This window comes from Ascidia mentula, chromosome 6 (genome assembly GCF_947561715.1).
Source record: "Ascidia mentula chromosome 6, kaAscMent1.1, whole genome shotgun sequence".
Taxonomy (NCBI): Eukaryota; Metazoa; Chordata; class Ascidiacea; order Phlebobranchia; family Ascidiidae; genus Ascidia; species Ascidia mentula.
The window spans coordinates 15,141,219-15,151,629 of record NC_138571.1 but is presented as its reverse complement, the minus strand read 5'-3'; the positions used below and the strand labels follow the sequence as shown (position 1 = coordinate 15,151,629).

General features: G+C 38.4%; 2 protein-coding genes across 2 annotated transcripts; one reads left to right on the top strand and one right to left on the bottom strand.

The window, feature by feature from the left end:
- Positions 1 to 5,531: 5,531 nt before the first annotated feature.
- LOC145905994 (glycolipid transfer protein-like) lies at positions 5,532 to 7,392 on the top strand. Its single transcript, XM_082993368.1, has 4 exons — positions 5,532 to 5,752; positions 6,011 to 6,325; positions 6,598 to 6,821; positions 7,173 to 7,392. Exons 1-4 carry the CDS (start codon positions 5,570 to 5,572, stop codon positions 7,384 to 7,386), a joined length of 936 nt encoding a protein of 311 aa, XP_082849494.1. The 5' UTR covers positions 5,532 to 5,569; the 3' UTR covers positions 7,387 to 7,392.
- A 602-nt stretch (positions 7,393 to 7,994) lies between these two features.
- On the bottom strand, positions 7,995 to 10,401 carry LOC145905995 (aminoacyl tRNA synthase complex-interacting multifunctional protein 2-like). The gene is made up of 6 exons (XM_082993370.1): positions 10,360 to 10,401; positions 10,120 to 10,291; positions 9,843 to 9,995; positions 9,552 to 9,644; positions 9,200 to 9,332; positions 7,995 to 8,384 (listed from the first exon to the last, which is right to left on the bottom strand). Exons 2-6 carry the CDS (start codon positions 10,240 to 10,242, stop codon positions 8,011 to 8,013), a joined length of 876 nt encoding a protein of 291 aa, XP_082849496.1. The 5' UTR covers positions 10,243 to 10,291; positions 10,360 to 10,401; the 3' UTR covers positions 7,995 to 8,010.
- Positions 10,402 to 10,411: the final 10 nt, after the last annotated feature.

Sequence of the window (10,411 nt, the reverse complement as noted above, 5' to 3'; positions counted from 1 at the left end):
TCGTCTTCGATGGGCGATTTGAAGGTCATCCGGCACCTTAATTTCAAATTTGTTAATTGCATGTGGTAGAGCATTAAATTTCCGTTCTCGTGATGTTGGTCAATATTGGCACCTATTGCAAGAACGCCGAGCAGAATTGTTTTAATAGGGAAGTTTTTCGCATGCCGACATTACGCCATAATGCTGCTGATTCGCAAAAAGCGGGTCTTTTTCGATGGGCGATTTGAAGGTCATCCGGCACCTTAATTTCAAATTTGTTAATTGCATGTGGTAGAGCATTAAATTTCCGTTCTCGTGATATTGGTCAATATTGGCACCTATTGCAAGAACGCCGAGCAGAATTGTTTTAATAGGGAAGTTTTTCGCATGCCGACATTACGCCATTATGCTGCTGATTCGCAAAAAGCGGGTCTTTTTTGATGGGCGATTTGAAGGTCATCCGGCATCTCAATTTCAAATTTGTTAATTGCATGTTGTAGAGCATTAAATTTCCGTTCTCGAGATGTTAGTCAATATTGGCACCTATTGCAAGAACGCCGAGCAGAATTGTTTTAATAGGGAAGTTTTTCGCATGCCGACATTACGCCATTATGCTGCTGATTCGCAAAAAGCGGGTCTTATTCGATGGGCGATTTGAAGGTCATCCGGCACCTTAATTTCAAATTTGTTAATTGCATGTGGTAGAGCATTAAATTTCCGTTCTCGTGATGTTGGTTAATATTGGCACCTATTGCAAGAACGCCGAGCAGAATTGTTTTAATAGGGAAGTTTTTCGCATGCCGACATTACGCCATAATGCTGCTGATTCGCAAAAAGCGGGTCTTTTTCGATGGGCGATTTGAAGGTCATCCGGCACCTTAATTTCAAATTTGTTAATTGCATGTGGTAGAGCATTAAATTTCCGTTCTCGTGATATTGGTCAATATTGGCACCTATTGCAAGAACGCCGAGCAGAATTGTTTTAATAGGGAAGTTTTTCGCATGCCGACATTACGCCATTATGCTGCTGATTCGCAAAAAGCGGGTCTTTTTTGATGGGCGATTTGAAGGTCATCCGGCACCTTAATTTCAAATTTGTTAATTGCATGTTGTAGAGCATTAAATTTCCGTTCTCGAGATGTTAGTCAATATTGGCACCTATTGCAAGAACGCCGAGCAGAATTGTTTTAATAGGGAAGTTTTTCGCATGCCGACATTACGCCATTATGCTGCTGATTCGCAAAAAGCGGGTCTTATTCGATGGGCGATTTGAAGGTCATCCGGCACCTTAATTTCAAATTTGTTAATTGCATGTGGTAGAGCATTAAATTTCCGTTCTCGTGATGTTGGTTAATATTGGCACCTATTGCAAGAACGCCGAGCAGAATTGTTTTAATAGGGAAGTTTTTCGCATGCCGACATTACGCCATAATGCTGCTGATTCGCAAAAAGCGGGTCTTTTTCGATGGGCGATTTGAAGGTCATCCGGCACCTTAATTTCAAATTTGTTAATTGCATGTGGTAGAGCATTAAATTTCCGTTCTCGTGATATTGGTCAATATTGGCACCTATTGCAAGAACGCCGAGCAGAATTGTTTTAATAGGGAAGTTTTTCGCATGCCGACATTACGCCATTATGCTGCTGATTCGCAAAAAGCGGGTCTTTTTTGATGGGCGATTTGAAGGTCATCCGGCACCTTAATTTCAAATTTGTTAATTGCATGTTGTAGAGCATTAAATTTCCGTTCTCGAGATGTTAGTCAATATTGGCACCTATTGCAAGAACGCCGAGCAGAATTGTTTTAATAGGGAAGTTTTTCGCATGCCGACATTACGCCATTATGCTGCTGATTCGCAAAAAGCGGGTCTTATTCGATGGGCGATTTGAAGGTCATCCGGCACCTTAATTTCAAATTTGTTAATTGCATGTGGTAGAGCATTAAATTTCCGTTCTCGTGATGTTGGTCAATATTGGCACCTATTGCAAGAACGCCGAGCAGAATTGTTTTAATAGGGAAGTTTTTCGCATGCCGACATTACGCCATTATGCTGCTGATTCGCAAAAAGCGGGTCTTTTTTGATGGGCGATTTGAAGGTCATCCGGCATCTTAATTTCAAATTTGTTAATTGCATGTTGTAGAGCATTAAATTTCCGTTCTCGAGATGTTAGTCAATATTGGCACCTATTGCAAGAACGCCGAGCAGAATTGTTTTAATAGGGAAGTTTTTCGCATGCCGACATTACGCCATTATGCTGCTGATTCGCAAAAAGCGGGTCTTATTCGATGGGCGATTTGAAGGTCATCCGGCACCTTAATTTCAAATTTGTTAATTGCATGTGGTAGAGCATTAAATTTCCGTTCTCGTGATGTTGGTTAATATTGGCACCTATTGCAAGAACGCCGAGCAGAATTGTTTTAATAGGGAAGTTTTTCGCATGCCGACATTACGCCATAATGCTGCTGATTCGCAAAAAGCGGGTCTTTTTCGATGGGCGATTTGAAGGTCATCCGGCACCTTAATTTCAAATTTGTTAATTGCATGTGGTAGAGCATTAAATTTCCGTTCTCGTGATATTGGTCAATATTGGCACCTATTGCAAGAACGCCGAGCAGAATTGTTTTAATAGGGAAGTTTTTCGCATGCCGACATTACGCCATTATGCTGCTGATTCGCAAAAAGCGGGTCTTTTTTGATGGGCGATTTGAAGGTCATCCGGCATCTTAATTTCAAATTTGTTAATTGCATGTTGTAGAGCATTAAATTTCCGTTCTCGAGATGTTAGTCAATATTGGCACCTATTGCAAGAACGCCGAGCAGAATTGTTTTAATAGGGAAGTTTTTCGCATGCCGACATTACGCCATTATGCTGCTGATTCGCAAAAAGCGGGTCTTATTCGATGGGCGATTTGAAGGTCATCCGGCACCTTAATTTCAAATTTGTTAATTGCATGTGGTAGAGCATTAAATTTCCGTTCTCGTGATGTTGGTCAATATTGGCACCTATTGCAAGAACGCCGAGCAGAATTGTTTTAATAGGGAAGTTTTTCGCATGCCGACATTACGCCATTATGCTGCTGATTCGCAAAAAGCGGGTCTTATTCGATGGGCGATTTGAAGGTCATCCGGCACCTTAATTTCAAATTTGTTAATTGCATGTGGTAGAGCATTAAATTTCCGTTCTCGTGATGTTGGTCAATATTGGCACCTATTGCAAGAACGCCGAGCAGAATTGTTTTAATAGGGAAGTTTTTCGCATGCCGACATTACGCCATTATGCTGCTGATTCGCAAAAAGCGGGTCTTTTTTGATGGGCGATTTGAAGGTCATCCGGCATCTTAATTTCAAATTTGTTAATTGCATGTTGTAGAGCATTAAATTTCCGTTCTCGAGATGTTAGTCAATATTGGCACCTATTGCAAGAACGCCGAGCAGAATTGTTTTAATAGGGAAGTTTTTCGCATGCCGACATTACGCCATTATGCTGCTGATTCGCAAAAAGCGGGTCTTATTCGATGGGCGATTTGAAGGTCATCCGGCACCTTAATTTCAAATTTGTTAATTGCATGTGGTAGAGCATTAAATTTCCGTTCTCGTGATGTTGGTTAATATTGGCACCTATTGCAAGAACGCCGAGCAGAATTGTTTTAATAGGGAAGTTTTTCGCATGCCGACATTACGCCATAATGCTGCTGATTCGCAAAAAGCGGGTCTTTTTCGATGGGCGATTTGAAGGTCATCCGGCACCTTAATTTCAAATTTGTTAATTGCATGTGGTAGAGCATTAAATTTCCGTTCTCGTGATATTGGTCAATATTGGCACCTATTGCAAGAACGCCGAGCAGAATTGTTTTAATAGGGAAGTTTTTCGCATGCCGACATTACGCCATTATGCTGCTGATTCGCAAAAAGCGGGTCTTTTTTGATGGGCGATTTGAAGGTCATCCGGCATCTTAATTTCAAATTTGTTAATTGCATGTTGTAGAGCATTAAATTTCCGTTCTCGAGATGTTAGTCAATATTGGCACCTATTGCAAGAACGCCGAGCAGAATTGTTTTAATAGGGAAGTTTTTCGCATGCCGACATTACGCCATTATGCTGCTGATTCGCAAAAAGCGGGTCTTATTCGATGGGCGATTTGAAGGTCATCCGGCACCTTAATTTCAAATTTGTTAATTGCATGTGGTAGAGCATTAAATTTCCGTTCTCGTGATGTTGGTCAATATTGGCACCTATTGCAAGAACGCCGAGCAGAATTGTTTTAATAGGGAAGTTTTTCGCATGCCGACATTACGCCATTATGCTGCTGATTCGCAAAAAGCGGGTCGTCTTCGATGAGCGATTTGAAGGTCATCCGGCACCTTAATTTCAAATTTGTTAATTGCATGTGGTAGAGCATTAAATTTCCGTTCTCGTGATATTGGTCAATATTGGCACCTATTGCAAGAACGCCGAGCAGAATTGTTTTAATAGGGAAGTTTTTCGCATGCCGACATTACGCCATTATGCTGCTGATTCGCAAAAAGCGGGTCTTATTCGATGGGCGATTTGAAGGTCATCCGGCACCTTAATTTCAAATTTGTTAATTGCATGTGGCAGAGCATTAAATTTCCGTTCTCGTGATGTTGGTCAATATTGGCACCTATTGCAAGAACGCCGAGCAGAATTGTTTTAATAGGGAAGTTTTTCGCATGCCGACATTACGCCATTATGCTGCTGATTCGCAAAAAGCGGGTCGTCTTCGATGGGCGATTTGAAGGTCATCCGGCACCTTAATTTCAAATTTGTTAATTGCATGTGGTAGAGCATTAAATTTCCGTTCTCGTGATGTTGTTCAATATTGGCACCTATTGCAAGAACGCCGAGCAGAATTGTTTTAATAGGGAAGTTTTTCGCATGCCGACATTACGCCATTATGCTGCTGATTCGCAAAAAGCGGGTCTTATTCGATGGGCGATTTGAAGGTCATCCGGCACCTTAATTTCAAATTTGTTAATTGCATGTGGTAGAGCATTAAATTTCCGTTCTCGTGATGTTGTTCAATATTGGCACCTATTGCAAGAACGCCGAGAAGAATTGTTTTAATAGGGAAGTTTTTCGCATGCCGACATTACGCCATTATGCTGCTGATTCGCAAAAAGCGGGTCGTCTTCGATGGGCGATTTGAAGGTCATCCGGCACCTTAATTTCAAATTTGTTAATTGCATGTGGTAGAGCATTAAATTTCCGTTCTCGTGATATTGGTCAATATTGGCACCTATTGCAAGAACGCCGAGCAGAATTCTTTGTATTAGGGAAGTTTTTTGCATGCCGCCATTATGCTGAATCGCAAAACCAGGCGATTTTTTTAATTCGCGATTTTTTTGATTGATACAGCTGCGAAAAAATTTGTTTAAATGTTTTTTGAGGTTTGAACTGCTTGCTCATCTCTGTGATTTGATTCTAATCCAAAAGAAACCAATTTTTGAGTAAATGCCTGTTGTACCTTTTAAAATGTGGCTAATTTGCAAAATTATTCTGCCAGAATTCTGCCAGAATGAGGGTGGTTCGAATCTGTTATGATGGAAACCTGTTTCCTCCTGGGCTGAAATGGTTGCTTTTTGGCCCGTTTGGGGTCGTTTTCGCGCTAATTTGTCGAGTATTAATTTCTCAAGACGGAAAGTAATACAATTCATGAGCTTTGTGCTACTTTTTGCACTGTTCTGCTTTGTGGAAGAGAATGTCCGCACGCACAGTAGGCATGCTGAAAACGTCACATCCAGGGTTGATCAGGTAAGAACGACAATATATTTGTTTATTTTGTAGCGTCTGGTCGTTAATATTTGCTTATAGTCACCGCAATTTATTCATGATTAGCCCTTGGCAAATTGGGCCATATTTATGCCACCATTCCATACTTTTTAGCATGTAAAATACTGGATTTTGACAGCAACATACTGAATTTTGAATAATACTTAATTTTACAGTCTTGTGATATTTCATAGCTTTCTCAATTTATACCAGACCACTTTTCACTTTCATGTTTTTCAGATTCAGAAAGTACAACATGACAAGTCTCCACATAGAAGTGTTAAAATTTTGGAACAAAACATACAAGCAAATCATGTAGGAACCTTATTTACTACCTGTGAAACCGACTTTGGGGATGTTATTGCAGGATTTGTTGATCGTGACAGTGTCAGTCTTATTCCAATTGATGTTTTTCTCGAAGCTTGTCAGTGTTATACAACAGTTTTAGAGGGATTCGGTGGCAAGCTTTTATCCCCACTCAATTCCGACATACTTGGTAATATAGACAAGATACAAAGAGTCCTGCAAAGTAATCCTGAATACAAATACTTGCAGGTAAGTGTTGTTAGCGGTTTAGGCATCATCCAGTACACACTGTTTTTACCTATCAGGTCTTATCAGTGATGACACGCTGATCAGCTCACTGATCATTATGGCTCAACTGCTTCTAAAATTCATGCCTTAAGAAGCAAATAAGCCATATTGATATCCATAAATAGAAGGAAATTTGGACACTAGTTAAATGCTTTGAAATTTATCTATGGTATGGCTAAAATTGTAACAAAAGACACATGTATAAAAGAAAAAACAAAGTGTTTTTTTGCCAGGACATTTTAAATACTGAAATAGCAGCCAATCAACACACTGGTCCAGACACAGGGACGCAGGCACTCCTGTGGATGACACGTGGACTGAGGGTTATCAGCCAGTTTCTGAAAAATTTACTCAGCGATGGCAGTGACTCCAAGCATGATACAGTCACCTCACTAGTCAATTCATATGAAAAGTTTTTATCCATGCATCATAGCTGGGTAGTACGGAAATTCTTCAAGTAGGAAGCATTTTTATTTTATTGCTAGTTTAAGTATAAGGTAATTGTAAATAAATACATGAAAAAGATCTGAAACATTGTTGCTTATTGCAAAAAATAATATTTTTAACTTTTTGTTTAGTGTACTGTCCATGATTGAGAATGTGGCCTTTAAATACTGGTACATTATGTAAAGACTATAAGTACATTTACATTATGCTACAGGGTAATCAGTTTCAAAAGAGGCATTTTCAGCCACAACAGAAATATGATAGTTTGTGCAACTATCCTTTGTGCTATTAAGTTATGAATAGAAGGAAATTAAAAATGCTATTTGTGTGGAAAATAATTCACACAATTGCCTTTTTTCAGGGCAAGCCTTATGATGTTGCCCCCCTTTGAGGACTTTAAGACAAGTATGATCATGCCAGATTCATTGGAACAGGTAAAGACATCTGGAAATCGAAACTGGGAACAATTGATTGAAGAAGAAGTTGAAAGACAGGGTTTATTGTACAGCAGTGAAATGGAAGGAGTGATTACAATCATATATGACATGTATGCAAAATGGAATATTGAGACGTAGTTCTTAAGAGGTTTATGGACTAGCAGGTTGTTTCAAAAACATTTCTTGCTGTAAAAATCTTTTTCGCCCATTTTTATTGTCTCGTTATTGTGTTATCTCAAGCATGTGTATTGTTCGCCTCAATGTTGTTTATTAGTTTGTTTTGCCAGTTGCAAGTTTCAATACAAATATTTCTCTAGTTTATTACACAACGACAATCAAATTCTAAAAGAGTGTTCTGTTTCATTTGCCATCGATTGCAGTATTTTAAGGGTTCAGTTCAGTGTATGTTTGTTTCGTAATTCATTTCTTGTCAATTGCAGTGTTTTCATGTTACTTGTACTAACATCTCCATTTATTCGCAAGATGTTTTGTGGATGTTGACTAGCCTCATACTCAAATTTGCCCATTTTCGCCAATCATCTACCTTGTGCCATGTCTTACGATGAACTGCGTACTTTGTTGTAACAGTATCAGTACCTTTCATTCAATTTGTTTTACTTTCCACAGAGTGGAACACCTGGTTATGATACACTGTAACTGTCTACAGTTCTGGTAATATGCAACATAGCATAATTTCAGTCAATAAATAATATTTTGCATCATGCGAACAACTTTCTTTACTTGTCACAAGCAGATTATTATTTATTCAAGAAACTTTTGGCCGTTTTGATACCAAAGCTTCAAATTTTTGTATTTTCCAATTTTTTCACAGCTTGCTAGTGCAGAGTGGGTGACAGCATCAGCCATTGATGGTTTGGTACCCCCAAACCACTGTTGCTTTCCTAAAACAGTATTTAAACCTTCCAGAGCAACAGTTTTTTCTTGTGCTCTAGTCACTGGTGACATTATGACATCACAGGCATCTAAACAAAAATCGGTTGTTGTGGTCGTTGACAGTGTTTCTGGACCACTGGCGTAAACTCCAAGAAAGCGCCCAAGGAGTCGAGCCAAGTTGCCTTCGCCCTTTAAGGGTATGGTTTGAGAGGGTGAGGTAAATACAAGCAATCCATCTGGAACTACAATAAAGTGCAAAATAAGTGTGCTGAGAGAAAATAATTTAAACAAATAAGTCTACAACTATATGAACATTGGCAGTATTTGCATTAAAACTCCAGGTGTTTGAAGAAAGATAATTTGTGGTGTGATTATGAACTGTGTCTAGTGCAGTGGTTTCTAATCATTGGTACGCAAAAGGCATTTAGGTAGTGATGTCTTGTGCCGGAAGGTTTTTTGTGACATGTTATACCATATTAATAAATGCCCATGCTGATTTGTTCCACTCATGTTAAGCTAACCTTAACATAGCATTCTGTTTGGCAATCAAACATTTTTGCCATACCGGTGAAATACACGCTTGAATCAGTGTTACAAACTGCTGGAACCAAATTATCCAGCAAGATTTGATTGATAACTATCTGGATCCGGCCGGGCCGGATAATTTGGAACTGGGAACATCACTACATTTAGTTGATACATGAAAACATTTGCATTAACAAACAGTTAAAATTATTTAAATATCATGCAATTATATATGGTCTGGTGCTCAACTAAAGCAAGGTTAAAAGATGGTATATCACTCATTTGTGCCATAATTTGTTTTAATAAAATAAATAGGTGGTTCACAACAACTGTGAGGACTTTTAAGTGGTATGCAATCGATTTGAGGTTGGGAACCACTGGACCAGTGTAATTGAACTTACACTACTTGTGGCTAAAAAATTTTAAACTTTGTTTATGAAAGCAACAACATTTCAAAGTTTTTTGTGAACAAACCCCCAACTCTTCGCAATATAAATTTACAGAAAACTTTTATATATATACATATACATACCTGCTTTCCAGATAATTGTTATGATTAGTTTCTGTTTGTTCCTATCACAAACTTCACTCTTAAAAGTTGAATCCACTGAAAACGGTTGAATTAGAGAAGAGTGACAATGCACCTTCACAGCAACATTGAATTTCTAGAAACGTACAGAGTATTATGTTACATTTGTACAGCACAAACAATTAAAAACACTAATAAACTGTTTAGACATACCAATTTTTACAACAAGTTTACATTCCACACAAATTCAATAAAGTTTTAAATGGTAACAAACCTTTACAAGCTAAAAGCAATCATCACTAAGAAATGGATTAAAATAAAATGAAATACTCTTTTATATAGGACTAGTTTATACCTGCTTCAACAATGGATAGAAGTATTTAATTGAATGAGGAGGGCAGCTGGGGTCAGCATGAACCACCACATCTTCTACAATATCACATGTTCCCTAAAAATCAACATTGATTTGATATAAAAGGAACAGCAAGATGCAAATTGGTAAGTTAAGGCTTGTGTCCCAGAGCATTGGATATCTCCTTGTGGTGCCAGTGGTTGCTGTTTTTGTTTACTTAAAACAACTATGCTAACCACTACCACATTTTAATGAAAAGTACACAGTGAACGTTTACTAGAAAAGGGCTTTAACCTGTTGTTTTGGTTGTGCTACCACTTTGGGAGCAGCAATTTGTTTGACTGCTTTACTCTCCTGAGCGGCACCAGAAACCTTCTTAATTAAAGCATCCAAATCTTGTAAAAGCTTTTCCTGCCGCCATTTCAATCCTTGCAGTTCTTCAGACACCTTCAAAAACTTACTTTCATTACTCATTTCAAAAGTTTTTTGATAGACATAGAATGTATTTTGACACAAAAAACTTGTGTCAAAGCTTTATTGTTATATTTTATGAAAAAATATGATAGAATACTTTTGAATGTTGTCCTTGGTCTATGTATGTTGGTGCTTTGTACATTACATCAGGCAATTGAACATTAGCAGAAGTGAACTTGAAAAATGGAGCCACCTTGTACATTGTTTCTAAAGCCGACATGTTATTGTCAGAAGAACACAAAGAGAGCAAAAAATATGTGTACAACAGCCTGAAAACAATTGGTTCAGTAAGACTATCATAAACAGTGATTTAACCAAATAAACAAACTGCGGTAACCTTTATTCAATCATGTATACATCTCAAAAAGCAGGCATATCGAAAGTCATGG